This window comes from Anguilla anguilla, chromosome 4 (genome assembly GCF_013347855.1).
Source record: "Anguilla anguilla isolate fAngAng1 chromosome 4, fAngAng1.pri, whole genome shotgun sequence".
NCBI classification, from domain to species: Eukaryota; Metazoa; Chordata; class Actinopteri; order Anguilliformes; family Anguillidae; genus Anguilla; species Anguilla anguilla.
Window position 1 is genome coordinate 52,646,335 of NC_049204.1, and position 22,875 is coordinate 52,669,209.

Sequence of the window (22,875 nt, forward strand, 5' to 3'; positions counted from 1 at the left end):
AAGCCTGTACTAACAGGAAAAATTTGGTGAGAATTGTCTCCACAGAACAGTAGAGTTTTTTTTGCAAGGATATTTCTCACTCTCTTGGAAATAATGTTATGAGCTTTATACCCCAAGCATGGCTCAAATTTGCCTCAATAATCCATAATGTCCGCCATATTGGATTTCTGAAATTTAGCATTTTTTGAAAAACACTTGAACTGCTTCCTCTCCAACAAAAATGGACCAATTTGCACAAAACTTGGTGTACAGCCTTCATAGACCATACATCATTTTGATACCTTATGGACGACATAAGGAGCCACTAACTATCAATGTGGGTGCAGCTTATCACCAAACTTCTAATAAGTCTCAAACACAATACATATTTTTAAAAATAATCCAATCATGAAAAACCATTGGTGTCTCTTGGAGAAGTAAATCTTGCTGCAGTGATCAACTTCATCATCTGGAAGATACTGTATATCTGTACCTTATTTGTTTCTGCTATTTTGGATTGCCACCATTTTGGAAATGCTATTAGCCATTTTCACCTGTTGTCAGTTTTGGCCAAACCGTATGGGTGAGATTTATGAACCTTGGAGCAGTAGTACAGGGTACCTCCCTTTAGCCATTGAATGATTTTGGCATTGATTAGCCACTTGTTAAATGATATTGGCTGTATGTGTTTGGACCTTGTGCATTGCTGTTTGCAGCTATATCTTAATGTCATACTTTTTAAAGAAAATCATTTTTTAACCCTCATGTTGTCTTCAAGGTAAAAAATGACCCTTTCCTGAGTATAACAGCAGTGAAAACTAAATACATTTTTTTCGGCGTGCAATTTGATGACTTTTCCTGGAGTGACCTTGCTATTAGAAAAAGTTAAACACTGCCCTTTTCATATTAAAGAAATGGCATACCACTAGGGTACAGCAATTGTCTTATGAGACTTATTATCCCTGCAGGTATGAAATCAGAAGTCATCAATTTAAGTGCCACACATCTATTACAACAAAAAAAATGTTGTGTCTACATGAAAAAAATATTTATGTAGGGTTAAATTCAATGAAAAGACTTTATAACAGGGTGTCTGAAAAGGGTGGGTCATAATTTTTCATAATAACATGCATAATATGAAGACAGTAAAAAGCTTAAAAACTGTACTTCAGTTTTAAATACTGCGGATTTCAATAATGAAGGAGAATGCATCATTGACTGAATTCATCAGGCATATATTAATTAATATGCAATTAATACAAGGTGCTAATGAATATACATTGGACCAATCAATTAATACATCAGTAACTGAAGATACCATGAATTATGTATGATAGTAAGGCGTGTAACAGCAGAGGTTAGCCTGCTTGCAGTTAGTCCCTCAGTTCACTGATTGTATTTGATGCAGATAGTTTTCCCTCTCTCACAAGCCTCACAGATACCACTGGGCAGACTGCACACAGTGTCTCTGACTTCGGAAGGCACAGTGATTATTAATACATTTCATCTGCAGTTTGATCCACGCTTTTCTTCCACCTTTATGTTCTGTTTTCCTTTACATACACAGTATCTGTGTGTTTTATACTCTTATAATAGCGCAAGTTCGACCCTGAACCTTTATGGTAAATTGAGAGATTATTATAAATGGCTAGGTAAAAATAATTATAATTATATACTTTAATTCTGTTCATTGATAGACATTCCAGAATCAAGTTGCAAAAGGTTATTTTTTCTATGAGAAGTCAGGGAAATTAAATGCTTTCTGTTCCATGTATAAAAAGCACACAGGCATCATCAATCATGAAAGAATCACCTAGAAATAGAAGCTTTGAACCCACTACCATGCAATACACTTGATGATTAACCATCTATTGTTTTTATGTATCTTAACTGAATTAAAAACCAGGCTTCATAAAGCCTTGCATTTAAATATGAAGTAGTCCACAGGGAAAACAGCGCATCAATGTCTGGTCTTGAATTCAGGTCCACCTGCTTAGTCTACACTACAATAAAATAGCAGTTCACACTGACATAGTTCACAACTTCAGGCAGAACACTAATACAAGTGATAGCTCCATTTGAAGTTATTTTGAACAGTGTAGTTCCTTTTGAGCCCATTTCAACTGAAAATACCATGGTTCACAAGCTATTAACACATAAAACGAACACAGATTCTCAAAAAAGAAAAAAAAAAAAAGAAAATTGAAAACTGAAAGTAAAAAAAGAAATGGAAGTACCAGCAACATTACAGCTATAGGCAGGATAAAAAAATGCCTAGTTTAATATAGTGAAACCGAATGTTTCCCTTCACATCACTTAAACAATAGAACAACAGTATTAAAAAGAAAAAGCTTTCCCCAACAGCGACAGGCTGCAAGAATAATAGGTAGAACTTATACAATAATACTTCTGCATTAAAATGCTAAATGATCCGGCCCCTAAAACATCTGAACACAGGCTTTGAAAGGAAACGGTGCTGCTGCAGACCGAAGCCTGCTTTGATGCATTGGACCCCTCCACAGAAGCCCAAGCCTGGTCCCATTCATCGGACAGAAATTGGCGCGACGGCCCAGCGGAGAGACTTTAAATCACCCAAGGGAAAAAGAGTGCCATGCTTTCCATGCTTATGTGCGCAGCCTGAAGGGGGCGTCCCTGCAAGGTTGGGGGGTAACCAAACTGTGTGCTCACCTGGGGTCCTTCTGGATGCTGTCGATAGAAGGGGACCTCGCCAACGTGCCCTCGGGGGGGAGGGCCGGCCCGGACTTGCTGTACGGCGACTCCACGGACGGGCAGTACTGGAGCGTGCGGTACGGGTCCGAGTAGTTGGCGGCAGGGCCGGCGGCATAGCCCGCCCTCTGGTAAGTTCCTGTGGCGTTCTGACTGCCTGTGCGCTGCAATGGTACGGAGTCAACACCGGGGGAAGACGGGGCTACGGCAGGAAAGTAGGGACAAAGCAAAAAATTCAGGACCTGTTCACAGAACTGGTTTACTAGGTCTAGGCAGAGGAACGACCGCATGCAGACACAACAAGACACGGTGAGACGAGCACAGAATGCGAGACAGAAGAGATGGTAAAGGAGAAGGGGACGAGAGGTGCAAAAACTGAGTCAGTAAACAGCACAGAGCATGGCGTCCTCCTTAGCATCTCTCAACACCTGCTGACCTCACATTATCTGGCATGAACAGGCTAAGCTTACATTTCACCCCTGTCAAAGGATAAAATACTGCCCAAGCAGTCAAAATGGGAACATAAATACCAGCCCAATGATTCAACTGAAAACAGAGCTGTGAAAAACCAACATGGAGCATGTGTGATCAAGATCTATACTTAACAAATGCAGTTAACAAATTAAAATAATTGCGTGTAATTCTTGTATTGTGTGCACAGATTAACAACTTTATGTTACTGATCAAGAGTATTCACATTACTAACTGAATTTTTTTTTAAATCATCAAGAGTGTAATCAAACAAAACAAATGTATTAAATGGAAAAAGGTTGTCTTCTATGAAAACCAAAAATAAGAAAGCTCAATTACCCTAAAGGCAGATTAGTGATTGAATCTTGCCATACTTTATCATGGCAAAATTCATGGAAAACTTCATCTTTCAGTTACTTCTTTTGTGTCAATTAAGCAAATAAATGGTGCAGCAGAAAAAAATTATACACTTCTGGTTTGTGATACCTGGCAGCAGCCTGACCTCTGAAGGGGACATTTAAAAAAAAAAAAAAAAAAACATAACTGCAGGCATTTATTGTGTACTATTCAATGTTCTTTCACCAACCTGGCCTACACCAGCAAAGTCATGGACTGTTACTAGACCGCAGGGAGTGATTTTGGTGTCTTAGCTACTGTAATACTCAAACTGAAGCAGCATTAAACAACTATCTATATGAATCAGTCATACATGCAGTCATGAGGGGGAATCTAGCACATCTACTCCAGAAAAGATCGATATCTGACAGCGTCATGCCCTTAGGCCCTTTACACACTACGGTAAACAGTGATAAACAAGAGCAGTTCGATGAACAACACAAAGGTTTGGCCCGAAAATATACACATTGAACTGTGTTTTGCGGTAAAGAAAACGTGATCTGGATATTTGGATTTCTATGGAATACGCTGATATTGATTAATTGTGGATCAGCTAATGATTATTAGGGTGGAATGCAAGAAAAATGCAAGGCTATAAGAAAGAAGGATAACCGAGATGATGATAGATGGTATGTCCTGGGAATATTACACTACGGTCAACCAGAGATGAGCGGAGCTCTGTGTTAAATAGCCTGTCATGGCTAGGAATGAGAAACTGATATATCCCTCATTGCAGGTAATACGTGTAATGTATGTGTATATGTTCACTCATATACTCTCAGTATTGTCTGATATTGGACCCTTAAAAATTGTAGATTTATTTTCATAAACAAAAAGCTTTCATATCCTTTTCGATATACTTTAACATGCAGCATCCTATGTATTAGCAGATTACATTGCTCCCCAATTGATAATCAGGCAAACTTCATTCTTGTTTAGTGTTTTATATAAACCGTATTCAACCAAGTACTCTAGTCCCCTTATTAAATTTTTAATATGTACCATAGCAAACAGCTGCCATCAAGGTCTGTGTTTTGTCTACAGTAGTCAAGGAAGCCCTTCTCCTATTCTCACATATTCAGTGTCACATATTCAGTTATCAAACTCAGTTCCTTTGTCATTTTAGCATTTAATTTATATTACAGTTAACCATTTAACTATTTTCCCATTCTGGATAGGAACCAGGTAAGCTGCTCCTCAGCTCAGTGCTGTGTGTAATCTCCACCCCCACCCCCCATCCGTCACTGCAGATGGGTAGTGACATTCAGTGACCTTCAAACTCCATTAACTTATCTCTTGGGCAAGGGTCGACATAGTCTGACCCTGCTGAACTTCACACATGAGGAGATTCCTCAATGGAACACCATAAATAAACACAATCCTCCACACAAATGTGTTCCCTTGTTCATTAAAAAAGGCCACACCTCCAACACTGCACAGTGCTAATTGCTGTACTGGCTCAACACAAATTCCCACATGGTTCATGGTTCACTGAATTCACTCTTTAGTCAACATGAACCACCGACAGGCGTTTCTGCATAAAATGCTAAAGAAAATAGAATACTGTTGAAACCCTTTGGCAAATTTTACATCACAGTTTGTTTCCCACCTGCACTGATGCATAGACTTATTCCACCATTTTCATTTATTTTTTGTTATTCTAAGCTTTCCAGAAAAATTGCAATGAGACAACTTGGTGATGATGCAATGCATGGTAGTGTGTACATCCCTGACAAGCAGTTTTGTTTTGACTCCATAATTCCCTAATTAACACTCAGTCTAATCTGTTTTACTGGGCTGGCTGACACATTCCACTGTCATTATGGAGGACAACAACAGATAACTGACCATACTCCTTTATATTTAGCTTGAGAGAGAACTTAATTCTCTTCTCCTAAAATGTGCTTCCTGTTTCTTCCCATAAAGTTCTTCAGCTAGTCCCTCGTCTACAATCTAAACAGAAGCTTGTTACTTATAACATTTCTGAGCCTTTAAAGCCAGACATCTTCAAGGGAATGTTTTGAAGTGTTGCAGTCACTACTCTCATAGGCTTGCCAACCAGTGCCAATGACAAACTTGCATACCATAATGTCCCCTACAAAATGGAATATAGTACTACAAGATACTGAAATAAACTGTATTATCAAAAAAAAAAAATGCAACACATTGTAATAAATGGGCAAATACACAGAATACAAGAAAACAAAAACACATTGCTGTGAAACATATTTAACATTATACATTCCAAAAGGTCAACATATGCTATATGACCTAAAGTATCTGAACACCCCTTGGTTCCTGGGCTGTTTTTCATGGTTTGGGCTAGGCCCCCTAGTTTCACTAAAGGGAAATTTTAATGCTACAGCATACAATCCCATTTTAAACGATTCTGTGCTTCCTCAACAGTGTGGAGAAGGCTCTTTCCTGTTTCAGCATGACAATGCCCCTGGGCACTCAGCGAGGTTTATATAGAAATACTTTTGTCAAGAACGTGTGGAAGAACTTGACTGGCCTGCACAGAGCTCTGACCTCAACCACATTCAACACATTTGGGATCAACTGAGCCAGGCTTAATCGCCCAATCAGTGCCATGCCTCATTAATGCTCTTCTGGCTGAATGGAAGCAAATCCCTCCAGCCACGCTCCAACATCCACTATAGAGCCTTCCCAGAAAACTAGAGGTTGTTATAACAGCAAAGTGTGAACTAACACCATATTAATGGCCATACTTTTGGATGTCAGACGTCTACATACTTTTGGCCATGTACTGTATTATTAATATATTGAAATAGATTTAATTTCCATAAGCTTGGAACATTATTCTCTGGCACCAATGAACCTAAAGCGCATTTGTGCCCTACCGTGACAAGAAATCTCTCTTTGCATGTAAAATGTTATCCGTGCGTTGATTGTGCTAAATGAAAAGCCATTTTGGCCTGAACATTCCTTCTTTCTTCTTCTCTTCCTACAGTTTGTTTGTTCTGAATCCTTAGCGGCTGATTATCTCCACGCTTTCACAGTCACCTCTAATCTCACCACATTGAGCTCCTGAATATACCATTTGCTGTGATAACGGGGTGTGCTTTCAAATTACTTGACCTTTCAGATACAAATCACATAATGCCGCATTTCTTTTCTGCAGGAGAAGATGACTTCCGATCCGGTACGCAGGGGTAATGTAGCTGAAAACAAACCAAGATTTTTTTTCCATAGCCCATATGCTAGTCACAGACCTCATACTTTTTGCCTGGCAATCTGACTCAATAAAAGGTAATCTGTGATTTTTGGGGATGTACACTGATATTAGGGTGATAGCAGTATTGAAATTGACCAGTATGGCTAGACAATTATCATTTATTGATATTCGTCACAATTCGATTTTTCATATTGTGCATCCCTAGTGATTTCATTTGAAGAAGACAAACGCATGGCATGTGTATTAATATGGGGCACATGGTCACCAGATGAGGGCAGCATCCTAGCTAAATCATCAAAACTACATGTACAGTATCTGCCTGGGCCAAACTAAAAATGTGACAGCCCAGGTTCTACACCAAGGATAACTTTTTGAGTAGTAATACAGATACAATGATTTTTATATATAAATTTGCACAAACAGACAGACAGTAGTCCTGACTATTGTAGCCACAACAGCAACAACAGACCACAGAACCTACTCTACTGTGTAAATTAAGAGCATGTTGGCTTTTCAAGAATGATTCACGTGTCTGATGGGTCACTGCAATTACATGGCCTTGTGCCAATTAAACAAACAGGCAATGTCTTTATTGCAATCAACAATGCAGACTTGTTCACAATTTAATCTACATGCAGTTTTAGCTCTGTTTTCATTCTTATTCTGTTATTTCCTTTGCAGATAAGATAATCCAGGGCAACTTGAGGAGCTTTCATTCAATACATTATCCATTTATACAGATTAATAGATTGCTGTAGGTTATAAAACCATTATTACAGCCTACTTTCAAACCTGGAATTAGCCGATAAAACATTACATTACATTATACGTGCTTACTGCAGCAGACACTCTTAATCCAGAGCGATGTACAAAAATGGAGAACATCTGTGTTTTTCTCAGGAATACCAAAATGCAATAACCCATTTACCAAACTGCTCAGACAAACTGCTATCCGTAGCACAGTACATCATGGCATACAGTGAATCCAAATGAACCAGCTCCTCTCAAGAACCAAGTCATCCCTCCATTGAGAACAGTACTGCCTCTTTTCAGAACAGCAGGAGCTTTCTTAGTTCATACTGGGCATGTCATATCTTTCAGACAGCTTGTGTTGGTAATTAGAGAAAAGCATGTTTTTTCTTTTCTTCAATGCATCCCCACTGTATACTGGTGCAGGTTCTTAATCAGGGATTTCCACTTGAAAGCAGTTTGTTTTGCCACACAAATAAAACATATAGTTCTCCTCTAAAATTGGGGAGAACTGATCATCTGTAATGCACTACATTTGAAGCTTCCAACTCACTGGGGCACTGTCAATCACAGCAGTGGGGGACCCTGCTATGAAGAACAATTTAAATTTGATAGCCAGTTAAGTAGCAATGCGTCAACAATGTAGCGCACACAGCAGTAATCTCTACCTGCTTAATAATGGTACACAATGACATTTGGCATTCACAAAACGATCTGTTTCCCTGGTAATCTCACCAAAAAGTGCTTGATTTGAACGTCACAAAACATCCCCAGACCCATCTAAGGGGTAAGTGGTCAAATTACAGAAACGTAGATTGGGTCTCATCCTCTTGTCATGAATGCTGAATGACGTGAACATGTCTGTTTGAAATATCCCTTGTAGATTCCTTCCACTGCTTTGTGTCCTCAACAAAACAGTATCAGGATCTGAGTTTTTAGACTGTCCCTCTATCTACATCACCTACTATCATAAGGGATGGGTGACAGCATAGGAAAAAAAGGTATTAGAAAGAGCTCGGGAGGGGAACAGAAGTATTGAAAGGGGGAGGGCTTAGATGCACTGTGGGTGTGGCTAGCGAGGGAAGGAAAAAGATAAAGATAAAGGGCTGGGGATGATAAGAGTTAGGAGCATTGGATAGGGAGAGGGGTTAGAGTAATTTTAGACAGGGAACAGGGGTTATTATTAACAGCACTGGGATGAGTGACAACCTTTGTTTAAGCAGCTGATGTGTTACAAATTCATTACGTAGTGACAGCACCTCTAATGAAGCACTTAACTTTTTCTTTTCTGCACTGAAGATAGCTAACATCCAAAGGAATGCAAGAATTATAATACACTAGTGTCAGCTGTCAAGACCGACAGTTAGCCAATGGGGCTTTATCTCTCTTTATAATGTGATTTTTAAATTATTGGGTTGCCACTAGCTTTCACTTTCAATTGTGCTGGGCTCAAAGAAAATCCCAGATGAGTTCAGCTGCTGTGAGAAAGACTTGGGATTGTTGGGGATCTTAATGAAACCTGACATGACTGATTTTTGGTCCTCGAATAGAAAATTCTTGACCAACCTGTAGTTGAAGGGGGGGGGGGGGGGGGGGGATGAATTCTGTTCTCAGGTGTCTACACATAACAGCTGCTTCAACCCCCTGTGGTGTGACACCCACACGTTTCCATGTTGAGGGAATGAAAATCTGCACTCCCCACTCCGCCCTTCTGTCTTGTTGCCGTGGATAGCCATGAAAGACGCAAGGTGACCCAATGTGAACCAATGTATGATTGTGGTGTCTCTTCCCCACCAAGCTCTGCAAGGATCCCTCACAGGAAGTTACAGCTGCAATCCATCATTTCCAACTGTGTGTCTTGCATGAATGTATAATTGATCATTAGGCATGCTTCAGTGCAGGAGTTCTAGAGTTCACATCTCTGAATTAACCCAAATCACCTCGCCTTTTATTGTTCGCTTTTGGGTAGGTGATTTACAGCCAACAGGGAACTATGGAAACCAGCCCTCAGCACCGGGCTACAACATTCTCTAAGCTCCCCTAGCAAAATGACCAAAATACAGACTAATAGAAAGTGACAAACTTTCTGGATCAAGGGCTTTACTGCAGCCCAAATTCATCTGCCTTATGAATATTGCTGCTGTATCACTGTTATAAGGTGGCTTCCACTGACCCGCTGTCTCATCTTCTCAAATATCACAGGATGTTTTTTTTCCTTTCTTTCTATTACTTTCCTTTAATTGGTTACTTTATTAGAATATTGGATATATGCAGCCTGTCAGATTCAGTCCTTTCTGTCCTTTATTGTCCATCAAGTGAAAACTTTTGGCTATGATGAACATGGGAATTTTTTCCAATAAACATTTACAGTGGGCACACTTTTTCAGCACAGTAAAACCCTTGAAAATGGTAAGGGACATCACAGGTATGACCCCAACCTGGGTGCAAAAGAGATGACTGATATTATCCCAAGCTGGGAGATCACACAGGAGTAGAGGGGGAAAAATTCTGAAGACCCCCCTGATTGTAATTGAACGTGATAAGTGTAAAAAACCGTGTGAAATTGCCCACTGGTGTGGAAGAAACTGTTTGAGGGTAGAGTGGTGTGGAAGGAACAGTTTGAGGGTAGAGTGGAAACTTTTGGACATTTTAGAGATTCTTCAAATTTGTCTATTTGTGCAGTGCATGCTACATTAGAGAAAAATGTGAGGGAGGGAGAGAGAGTAAAGGGGGAACTGATAAAGAGCATGTCTGCGTTACGGACTTACACAACATCTTTTTATAATTTCAGGGTTGCAATGATTGAATAATTGGATGTTCAAATACAAATCCATTCCAATAACCCTACATTAATCATACACATTACCCAAGCCTGATGGAATTACGTCGGTCTTTGTACTGCTTTGCAAATCCCATTTTTAAGAAGTCAGTGTATCGGACCTCTACACGTAAAGCTCAAAATTGTTTATTGAACCGAGCGCTCCAAGGGTTCCAGTTTACTGAATACCACCTATTGGGAATTGGAGGTAGAGGAATTAAATCAGGGAATCACAGCAAAATAGTGCTTATGGCATATAAAGAAAACAGTCACATGCAATGTGATGAGTGCGTGTGGCTGGTGTTCCTTCTCATGCAGGCTAGCAGTAAGTCTGTGATGAGGGTGAAGGGTGTTTAAATGGCACACTACGGCTGAACAGTCAGGCACGAATTAAGCTACCGCCACCATGCTGCAGACATTGAGAGATTTAAATGGGAGATTTTATAGCTGATCTGTACAAATTAAACATTTGTGCACTGGAAGTAATTAGGGTTTTCCAGAAACTCAGTGAAAAAGTGCTGAGTTGCATTTTAACAAGAGGTTTGTTGCAAAGTGCAAGCAGCAGCAGGTCTGTAGGAGTGGTAGGGTGTCTCACTAAGAGGTGCAGCCCATCCTTATAAAACAAGCCTATATTAGGGTTCAAAGCTGTGCTTATGAAAATCCCTATAGCACAGAACCTCACAGACACAAATCTCAGAGTTATGGACTGGCAATTCAACAGACCCCTGTATAAAACCTGAAAGAGCATACACAATTAGCCTAAACCTTATCCATATCAAAATCTGAATTATCACTAATGAAATAAGTCAAGTATAAAACAAAATGAGACATTGTGGTATTTAGACAAAGCTTATTCGCTAATGCTACTGTAACAATGGCAATGAGGGGAAATCCACTGTGATTGCTATAAAGGACAAGAACTAGAAATAAAAAAAGTTTGTAAGAGAGACAAAAAGACAAGATTCTGAAAAGGATATAAATATATTTATGAAAAGCCTTTATTAAAAAAAAGTACTAATGAGATACATGAAAGTTTGATTATATTTTCATTGAAGGTTTAAGCCCAATGATGCAAAAGGACAACAGCCAATGAACAAAAATAAGGCACAGTTTAATGTTAGAAAATAAGGAAAATATTTTGGCATCACTTTCAAAATTATGAAGATTTCAGTTGTGAATGACCTGCATCGCTGATGTGTTCATGTTTCAGAAGTTCTACTATTTTACTGAAAACAGAAAATTGAAAACATGGCACATTTCCCAGCCCTGACCCCACTTGAATGGTGAAATACACACCATTTTTGGGGGGTCAATTTTGAGTTTATTTTCCCATAACCTATGCCAATTGTACCTCTTGGGTTAGGGGATAAATTGAAAACAAATCCAACAACTAACAAAGAAGGCTGCTGAACTGCGCTGTACAAATAGTATTGAACATAGAACACTGTCCAAGTATTCAAAGTGGTACCCTGAAAAAAGGTGTGGGCTGCTTCACCTTATAAAAAACTAAACTTCAGTCCAAGCTTATTTAAAACATTATATAATGTAGCATTATCTAAATCATAGTACCAAATACACATAGAGAGCACCAACCAGTAGTTTAATCATCAGAATTTTTTTTCAAGGGAAGATAAGGAGTCAAACAGACCTTTGTGAATATTTGAAATGTAATAACTGGCTACATTTTCAAAGGATGAAATTTAATTATTTTTTATTTCTTTGTGAAATAATAGATTCACATTCAAAACATGGAGTTCCCTGCTCAAAACAGAGAGGAACATTTTAACATTTATGAGTAAGCACACTTCACAGAGCCACACTACAATATAGCCAGCAGACAACAAACAGTAAAGGCACACCAAAGGGAAACTTCTGTTCCCAGCAGGGGTTACCCTTCTCAGCACACAGACAGACGGCTCCTCTATGGAAAATAGAGCTCCAAAGCTGGCAGTAAAAGCACAATAGCATTATTCCTCCACTGTAAAATCTCACAAAACTTTGAACCTACTAATGTTTGAATATTTAAAAAAAACAATCCAGCAAAAATCTGATACTGGCTTCATCTAAGGTCCACACATTAACACACACACACACACACACACAGACCCGCACACACAGGTTATGCAGGCATGCCAGACTGATTAGTTGAGTCACTATCCAAGTAGTACGATGTCTGAGTCCTTTTCAGGACTACTTTTACAACTTCTCCTGACAATGAATATGCCAGGGGCACAAGACTGATGCAAAGTGTATTCCAAATCCCCAAGGACAAATGAAGTTCAAGCTTTCTTATTTTAATGATAGAGTAGGGGCTTACGGTAACAATAAAATATCAGGCACTTGAATTGCAGGAGTTTACAGCATAGCCACATTATCAAAAGGAACATTATCAAATAACATCCATGGGAAGATACAAGATTTAATTTGGAGGAGGGTGGTCACCCTGACGAAGAGTGCGAATCATGCAATATTGGGAACTGCCAAGAAATCAGCTACTCATGCTTTTAAGTTTCACAAACACGTTCTATTGACCCCCTATGGATCCGACATTATCCTTTCATACTTCACTTATGATCGGCAAGTGAAACTCCTGAGATGATCTAATCAATTCTACTTGGATAAAATGACGGTCTGTCTATCCGTTCTTTGCAGTGGTAGTGCTCATTTGGGCGTCACTGCCTATTATTTTGAATAGTTAGCAGACTTTCAGAACAAAGTGAATTGGCTTAAAAGGTTTATGCAAAACTTCTTCTTTTGAATGGGACTTGTGTTATATTAGCCTGCTTTGAAGAAACAGTTTTACAAAACTGCCAAACCCTATAGCTTGGCATCATTTCATTTGGATCAGGGCGATACTTGAATGAGGATAGAAGACCGCACTTCCTTTGGGCCTGGGTTAATCCCTTTTTAATTCCAAAATGATATTTTCCAGGAAATTCTAACTGTATATTCTGCCATCCTTGTACTTAATACACAAAGCCTAATTGACTTGATTGAGTTAGAATTTCAATGCTACACACTGTGGGACTTTCAACAATGCTGCATGCAAATGAGGACAATTGTTTGAAAAGAAAAAAGAGTTAATACATTACTTCAGTTGAAACAGACTTCTGTAATTACCCCGAAAAGCAGTGAAAACTAAATCAAACTGCAAAGCACTGCACCCTTCAGTTATCTACCAATGCTCTCTTACAGTGTTGAACAGGCAGACGTTTTAATACCCCTTTACTGTAGTGGCATTAGGACAAACAAAACTGTTGGTTCACAACATTGTCAGATGGTCCTACGATTCACTTAGTCAACCGGGCAGTGATTCATCCTGCGTAACGTATTGTTTCTTTCTGTAATAAAAATGCCCAAAAACAAACAAACAAAAAAAGGGTCAGAGACCCTGAGACTATTCCACGAGGAAGGAGGAAACTATTTTGGTATGTGCACAGCACTGAGTGCACTCTGTTCAGGACTGGTTCTTTTCTAAGTCACTCCACTAGGCTGACTAATACCTCAAATATTACCTTAAAATCATACATTTGTGAATGTTCATTTTTGGCTGGCAGCTGAAATATTCATGGGTGTTTTGAGACAAGCCTCAATGAAAATAGGTAGGTAAAAACTTCATATGAATTATTCCAGCAAATACAGTTTGGCATATGTACTGTACCAAACCACAGCTGTGCAATGAGTGAGAAATAAACATGAATACCGAATTTCATATTTTCAGGTCAGAGTGTGCCCTGAAACAACATAACTACCAGAATGAAAGCAGTGTTTACCATTATGAATGACTTTTCTTTATATACAGTATCAAATGAGGCTTCTGGTACCGTACGAGGAAGCATCACATATTGATATGGATTACCCTACCTTCATTTCCATGTATCAACGGCACTGACATCGTTTTAAATAGTCAATTTTGAACAAGGCCTTTCTTTGGCTCATGTTCTGGTTTATTGAAGAACCCTTTCATATCTAGTATTTCCTTGGACAGTTGCTGGCAGTGGTGCCCTTCTCTTTTCACAGGGAGTGAAAGAACAGGAGTTGAAGGAGGAATGGAGAGCACAGGGGGATTTCAGGACTTGTACAATGGCACAGCTTTGCTTTTCAGTCACATTCACTCAGCCAAGGCTCTGACCGATAAGTTCCCGGTTTCAGGGCACACACGCACCCACAACCAAGATTTCAAATGATGGCCTAATTGAAACCATGCTCAAATAAGCCTGATTGACTTGAAAGAGGCATCCCAAAATTGCCCTTGGGAATAAGTGTCATTTCAGGACTCTGCAAATCTATGAAGTTGCTGAAAATTGTAGTAAATTACAATGAGTCAACCACCGGACCTTGTACTCCAGAGGCCACCCAGGAATGACCTCACAGCACTTCATCATGGGAAGCACAGAGATGGCAGATATTGATGCTGGACTAGAATGCTAAGACTTTCAGATGATCAAACCCTTCATCTTGCACTTCATCCCTAAAACAAACCCTGCAGTTATACGAGGAGGAGCTCCTCACAGCCAGAGAGACAAACATAACTACTGCCAGCGTACTTCATTTAACTCAGACTGCTTCACACTTCCACTGCTGCACATCAATTGTGAAAAGTCACCTAAATGGACCGATTCATTTGTGCATTATTTTGCCTTGATGGCATTGAGTATTACTGAAGGTGACACTATCTCCAGGGGGGATATGGGAGACAGGGTGACCTAACAAGTTCCTACACTCAGACACTTCCCCTGTTTTATCCCCAGAGAGGGGTTCACTACACTGCTTCCAGCACAAAGGGGAATAGTGCCAATCGTTTCTCAGGGACAGCAGACTCGAGCCCTGCCATCCTTGCCCTTGCATAATTCAAGAGGCAGCACCGCAAAGCACTGCACCCTTCAGTTGTCTACCAACACTCTGTTACAGTGTTAAATAGGCAGTTTTAATGCCTCTTTAGTGTGGGGGCATTAGGACAAACAAGGTTGTCGGGACATAGCGTCATCAGAAAGTCCTATGATTTGAGATGGCCAGTTAGTCATCCTGCATATGGAATTATGTCTTGCCATAATGAAAATGCCCGAATACAAAAAAGGTCAGTGAGACTGAGGAATGAGTATATTCCATGGGGAAGGAGGAAACTAAATCGGGAAGAACCAGTCCTCTATCCAGGACTGGTTCTTCCCAAATTTACTCTACTAGGCTTTCAAAAGCATGTGACACATCGTTCGGTCACCAAGACAAATTAATTGCCTTTAAATAGGGACATTAACCTACGTTGCATTTGGAATGCACTCATCAGGGGTGCTGGTCTGACCTCATTTAATCCCAAAAAGGGCTTTGCCTGCTGTGTGTCCAATCTACACGTTGCACAACCAGAGATAACTTGCTTTAAACAAGGTATGGTATCAGTGGGACTCTGGCTCCCCTTAGGAAGCCCAAAGGCCATGTTTTAACTTGTATGGGTTAAGGAGTGGAACAAAAAGAGGTGGTAGCAAGGCAACATGGGGCATGAGACAATTACTCCAATTGACAAATAGTAAATGTCTCCAAGCCAGACGCATTTTGGTGAAAATTCAACCACAAAGCAATCGTACGAGGTCTCAGTACAGCCCACAACAGGGACCAGACTAAAAATGAATTCATAAAATGAATATCAAAGAGTTTGGTTTCAGACAATGCTTTCCTCAGGGTATGATCAAGCATTTAAAGTTTTATTAATACAGAAATTGAGTTATGGTGTGTACATGAAGGGGATGGGGAAACACTTTGATTGACTGTCATTGCAGGCAGTGACTGAAGTGGTGTACAGAACATTACCAATCATATGGAATGATTGCCTATATGTATCAGGTTCAGGGAAAATAAAACAGTACAGTTATTATTATTCTAATGCACCAAAATGTAAAGGAGCATTTTTAATTATTTCTATGTGTATGATTACAATGGAATGTTAATGTGCTGTGGGTTCATTAGTTAGTAGGAACAGTCGCAATGATGCAATCCCTTTGACTTTACTGTAAATTAAAGACGTTATTACTTATGCATGAGATGATTCATTTCAGTACATGCAGCCACTGCAGAAAAAAAAAAAAAAAACTGTTGAAGAATTGGCATCATAATTGTTTTTTTTATTTAAAAAAACAAGAACAATATAATTGAAATATCGGTTGAGCAGTCAGGTAATAATTTATGAGACTATTTCACCTTGCATGCAAAATGGTCACAGATCTGATAAGATATTTTCTCAGCCATTGGTTTCACAATGAATACATCACAAAAAAGCTTAAATAATATGTCTCACAATAATCGGTGACTTAAACATTATTTGTTTTAATGCTAAATACATTTTACATAATTTTCACATGCTTTGGAGTGTTACTAGTACACGACTGACTTGCCTTGTTCGAGGGATCACTGAAGACAGGTATTTTAGTAAAAGAAAATGCAGACCAAGAAATGGCATTGCCAGCAGCCTGCCTGATGGTTGCAGAATGTATGCCAAAGACTGACATTGTAAAAAGGAATGGGACCTCCAGACTGCATTCCTATTTATATTTTGTGTAGAGAGTCACAGAGAGCTGTCATTGCAGGCTCAAAGCAAAATGTCCTTCCCTTCTCTTAAAATCACAACATGACAACTCTGTCTGTTTTTATAGGGGCACTTGAACCAGGAACAAGAAAATTCTGCCCACAATTTTATATTAAATATAGTACTTACGGTCAGAAAAAAAACAAAAACAAAACCCCTATTTGGCTATGTGTCAAGGACAGCAGTGCCTGGCCTTACTGTTGAAGCTGAAAATAGGGTGCATACCCAACAGCCTTTAGAGAGCATGGTAAAACGTTAGAATGAGCACTAGTATTTCCTAGACCGATAACATGTACTGTACTGGCCGTTACACGTTGCATACTGTGGTCAGGCTTCAGGCTGTATTTGTTATCTACTTTGCTGTGCTTGGATTATTTGTCCAATGTATTTTTTTAAGCACACCATCTGAAAAGCACTGTCTTTGTCAGCACAGAATTTAATCTAATGCAAATTTAATTTTTTTTATGAAAAGTAAATGCAATTCAGCCTTGGGATGAATTCACATTGCACATGACGACGGTATTTCTGTCAGATATTTTTCTATAAGTACAGTGTAGCATCTAAATTAGTTATGGCGCATAGGATGGTGTCGCATTAACATTCTTGTATATGAAAATACATTTCTTAGTTTCGGGAGTCAACAAGCTGCTTAGGATAGTACAATACATGTCAGCAGAGGATGTCAGGATTGTAAAGCACCATGAGGTAGTTTTAAGCAGGGTATTAGCCTGCTTATTCATCCAAACAAAAGATAATGTAGAATATTTAACTGTGGTTAAGGCTACCATGCTAATGTGAAAGATTAGGTTCTGCTACATTAATGGCTTTGAAGAAATTATATAATGAACTGTGACTGAACCAAATATTTTTATAAATAATGAGCTCCTAATGGGATTTACATACCTTAACAGAAATCAAGATAAGCGAAATGATCTGGCAATAAAATAAAAAGTGTAAAAGCATATTTGGCACTGCCAGTAATTGTTATGCATCGGGTCAAACTCATTTTACTTGGAACAAATGACTGCTGCTACTATAACCTTGTTTAATCCATTCAGACAATAATGAGGTTGCTCCTCAGCCACTGTCAAGGTCCCTGACTAATCTGGGTTAGAGTTAGAACTACTGAACGCACATGCACACATATGCGTCCTTTTAAAACACAAAGTGATTTCAAGATCCATAATTCATACTGTACATCTCTGATTCCTGACACATAAAAATATAAATGCAGGTGTTGGTGTTGCTGTTGCAGCGTTCCGTGGGCCTACCTGTGTTGGTGCGGTAGGTGCCGGTGTGGCCCGGGGGCAGGGGCTCTGCCTGGCTCTGACTCAGACTCCTTATAGGGGCCTTCTGGTAGACCCTGTCCTCATAGATAGGGTCGATATGGTGCTCGGGAGACGGCAGCGGCCGCAGCTCCGTCCCCAGGTGGCTGTGCTGGCTGCTGTAAGAACCCCTGGACCCTGTCCACAAAGGAAAACAGTGGCATTCACATCGCTGCCATGGGAAGCCGCCATTAACAATTCACACTGCTTAGTCTCTATGATTATTAAAACATCGATTTCAGCATTGATTAAGCCATCTCACGCTGTGTGCATCAACAGGTCTGACAACTTCTGACAATGCTTCCGCTGTTGTCACCGCTGCTACTCCCTCCTCTGACATTGATCGCATTAATTGTCCCTTTTGTTCAGTAACAGAAAGAAATTGCACATCAAAACTGACCACAGAGCAGCAAAGAAGGGCCAGTCAATATCAGCAATCCTTCCTAATGAATTGAACATGCTGGTGGCTACAGACGAAAGTTAGCAACCTGCTTACTGGAGAGAAGGTCAGTTCAGGCCCCAGTGGTCTGCTCTGGCCATCAATGCTAAAGAGATAGTGGGTGTTTGAGTGCACAGCAGATCTATAAATCTCTGGACCACTCCCACAAGCATTCCTTCACAAATGTTCACACATACAAATTTCTCACAATTCCCCAAAAATACCTAGAAAAGTTTGAAGGATGTGAGGATGTGACTAAAAATGTAATTACAGACTATCTATGAATTTAAACCGCAGTGCTTTCATCCATATTAAGCTGAGTCTATATTTTTCCACCTATTATGAACACCCAAGGTGCACAAAAATGGGAAAAAAGCACTAAAAATAAAATAAACGCAGCTTTGGGTCTGAATGTTTGACTCCCTCTAACAGGCTAATGCAGTGAGATGCAGTCTGACTGAATGTGGGCCTCAGCACACTCGAAATGAGGCTTTCACCTTGTGTGTGGTGGCCCTCGTCATGGGCTACAGAAAGTCCTAATTCCATTAGAAGGGGATAATTTCGCTCTTCACGCCAGGCCCCAACTCTGCATTAGTTTTCACCAGAATGTAATTCTCTAAATTTACAGACAATGAGAACCTGGAGTTTCAGCCCTCTCTCCGTCTAATCACCTTATCAGTGTCAGCCAGCTGTATGCCTCTGTTTCCTAACCTGATTCCACTGCTGAGCGGAAGATCTTTGGGGATAAGTAAGAACTCACTAAACCCAATAGAATCCTCAACCGTTCCCAACGAGGTGAACAAATCTTTTTGTGGCAGCCCCAGGAAGGGGAAGAGCCTGGATCTGTCAATCAGAATTAGAGGAGAGCACTGTTTACCAAGAAGGCCCACATCCATATTCTACTCTGGGAGTTGAATAGAAATGCCACTAAGAGCTGGAACAAGGAGGAAACAAAAATCTAACAAAATGCTGTCAGCAGCACTGGAACTTCTGCTGTCCATCAATTAGTTTAAAACATCTACCTGTACATTTATTTGACAGAAAGCCTTTAGTTGCAGGGCCACCTTTGCCCATTATAGCACCCAACATTCTCCAAAGCCATCTTTCAATAGGACAGGAAATGTCTATCTGTATTTCAAAACACCTTTGGTCTGTTGTGATAAAATGTCAATCATTCAAAAAGCAAGCCCCATTTTGAGATAGAAACTAGTTGCAACACATAACACAGGAAGTCCAAAGTCATTACATATTCTTATATCAAAGTACTTTTTCCCCAATTACTTGATCTTGTGTTATGGATTGATGTGTAGACATGGTTTTTAATGAGTAAACTGAAATTAGGATATGCTTCCACATAAGTCCTCATTTGACAACATTCTCCTGATTGTTTGTGGTTCAATATTAGCTAAGCTTGCTTCAAAATGCTGGAAATGAAACAGACAATGGCTCCTGTTGTCTGAAACTTATTTTAGTCTTAAGAAAATATGGCAATTGTTATGACGTTAATTACGGTCAACCTGGAGTCACACCAGTGAGAGAGAGAGAGAGTGGCCTGAAAATTGGGCTGAATCAAAGCCAAGCACAATCACTTTTCAATCGATTTGCTTTTAATCTACACAAGAACATGTTCCTTTTTTGCTTCTGAATAGAGCAGGCATGGTTGTGGCAATGCTTGCAATGCTTTCAGAGTTACACAAACAAGCAGCCACTTCTGAAACAAATAAAGCCATTAAATAGCACTGACGTAAATCAGTCTACCTAAAATCCCCACATCTCAGAAAATCACAGAAAATGTTCTATATCATAGAAATATTGTGACTTCCCTATTTTTTTTTTTTTGCAAAACTGTTTGCTTTCATTACAATGTCTTACAAATTCAAAAAGGTTAATAAATTGAATGGAAATGAAAACATTGCTACATTTCCAAAGGAAACTTTACAACTTAATCCTTAATGGAACTATAACACATTATTCACATACAAAGCAAATTAAATTATTTACCAAGACATATACATTGCAAAAACTATTTTGTTGCATAAATTCAGAAAGAAAACACATAGCATTTAAATCTTAAAGCCATACAATTGTGTATGGCTGTTTTGAGATAATAACTGTACCTCTTATCTCAATACTCCCTCACATTGGATAACATCATGTTCCAGTGCTGGGAACAATATCAGCCTGCAAATTAAAAGTGGTCCCCTCAGACTTCACTTCCTTTGCCTTCCTTCATCCAACTCCAAATTCACTTGAGTTACCTACATTCAGCAAATTGTATATCCACAGACATTAGCTTCAGGACATTTTTATTTTTTTTTTCATTTTTTTTTTCAGAGATGCCGCATTTTGCTACGCTGAGTTCTGCATTCGCCTCCATTGCAATTTCCTCAAACATTTCCCTCAGACTTAAACGTCCTTGGGGCTTAATGACACACATCACTTGCCCCTTATGAACAGAGCACCCAAAGCTCTACATCATCAAAGACAGAAAACCTAATGCAGCAAATCCACTGTAAAGAATGGGCAGCCTAATGCACCTCACACAACTTCCCCCCCCTGTAATTGCCTGCAAGTGCGATCAACCTTGGGCCCTGGCCTGCAAAGCCCCAAGGACCACCAACCGCAATAAAAGGGTGCCGACAGTAGCGGAATCCCACCAGGCACACCACGGCAGGCGCGGGCGGCAGAGGTGCACGCTGCCCGCCAAGGCGCTGTGCTTTAATCAGAGGGATTCCGGGGCGCAGCCGGTGGTTACGGCTGGCTCGGGGCCGCCGTCCCCACTTCCCTTCCTCCGTCAGCTTGGCGGCGGACTTAGCCCGAGTGACAGGGGATACAGCGGGAAATCAATAGAGCCCCGCACACACTGAGAATATCAATTTTCCAGGTTTTTTAGATAATGAACTGCTGGGTAACACTTGATTGTCTAATTCTGGGAAAGCAAGCTCCTCAGAACAAAATGGTGGATGTGTCAGTCCCTCCTGGATCTGAAAACAGCCAGTCGACCTATCCATCAGCTATCACCACCTTTTTCATGCTAATTCTCATTTTAGACTGGCCTGTTTGACATCCTCTCTTACTGCAGTCCATAAGTATTTGGACAGTGACACAATTTTTGTTATTTTGACTGTACTCCAGCGCATTGGATTAGAAATGAAACAGTGGATTTAAGGTTGAACAAATGAGGAACAAGCATAACCTCCGAGGGTTCACTGCAAGACGCAACCACCGGTAAGCAGTCCGGTCAGAATACATAACACTCTAGAGCTCTGGAACAAAGTCTTATGGACAGATGAGATGAGTATTAACTCGTACCAAAGTGATTGAAAGAGGAAAGTGTGGAGCAAGAAAGAAACTGCTCATGATCCAAAGCACCTCCCACCATCTGTAAAACACGGTGGAGGTAGTGTAACGGCTTGGGCAAGTATGGCTGCCACTGGAACTGACTTACTTGTCTACACTGGTGATGTCACTGCTGATGGCGGCAGCAGGATAAATTCTGAAGTCTACAGAAACATCTTATCTGCTTTGGCATCTAACCAAATGCCCAAAAACTAATTGGACGGCACTTAACCAGTGAGACAATGGTCCCTAACGTACTGCTAAAACAACCAAGGAGTTTTTCAGGGTCAAAAAGTGGAATGTTCTTCACTGGCCAAGTGAATCACCTGATCTGAATCCAATTGAACATGCCTTTCATCTGCTGAGGATCAGACAAGCCCCTGAATGAGACAGGGAGTTAGAAATTAAGATGGTTGCAGTACAAGCCTGGCAAAACATCACCAGGAAAGATACCCAGCATCTGGTGATGTTTCTGGGTCGCAGATTTAAAGGCAGTCATCAAATTCAAAGGATTTGTAACAAAGCACTAAATGTGACTACTTCATTTAAGATTATGTTAATTTGTGCAATTAATTTTTGTCCCCATAAAATGGGGGAACTATGGATAAAAAGGGCTGAAATTACTACATTTCTCACCCAGTATGGATATAAATATCCAAAAATTAAACCTGATAGTCTATTTTAACCTCATATTCTTTGTTTCATCTCATTGAATTCCATTACAGGCATTTAGCAGATGTTTTTTTTTCCAGAGTGACTTACACAACATATCATTGCATCCATTTATACACCTCAATATATACTGAATCAATGCAAGTGACGTACCTCAAGAGTGCAATGGCAGTGTCATGCCTGGGAATC

The 22,875-nt window shown here is 39.9% G+C and overlaps 1 protein-coding gene across 4 annotated transcripts in view; it reads right to left on the bottom strand.

The window, feature by feature from the left end:
* ctnnd2a (catenin (cadherin-associated protein), delta 2a) overlaps nucleotides 1-22,875 on the bottom strand; it is a 263,725-nt gene that overhangs the window by 110,433 nt on the left and 130,417 nt on the right. For all 4 annotated transcript variants that reach the window (XM_035416162.1, XM_035416165.1, XM_035416163.1 and 1 more), the window contains 2 exons: nucleotides 18,183-18,374; nucleotides 2,668-2,908 (listed from right to left, as the gene is read on the bottom strand). In XM_035416162.1, the coding sequence (XP_035272053.1) occupies nucleotides 2,668-2,908; nucleotides 18,183-18,374 (433 nt within the window). The remainder of the gene's footprint in view (nucleotides 1-2,667; nucleotides 2,909-18,182; nucleotides 18,375-22,875) is intronic.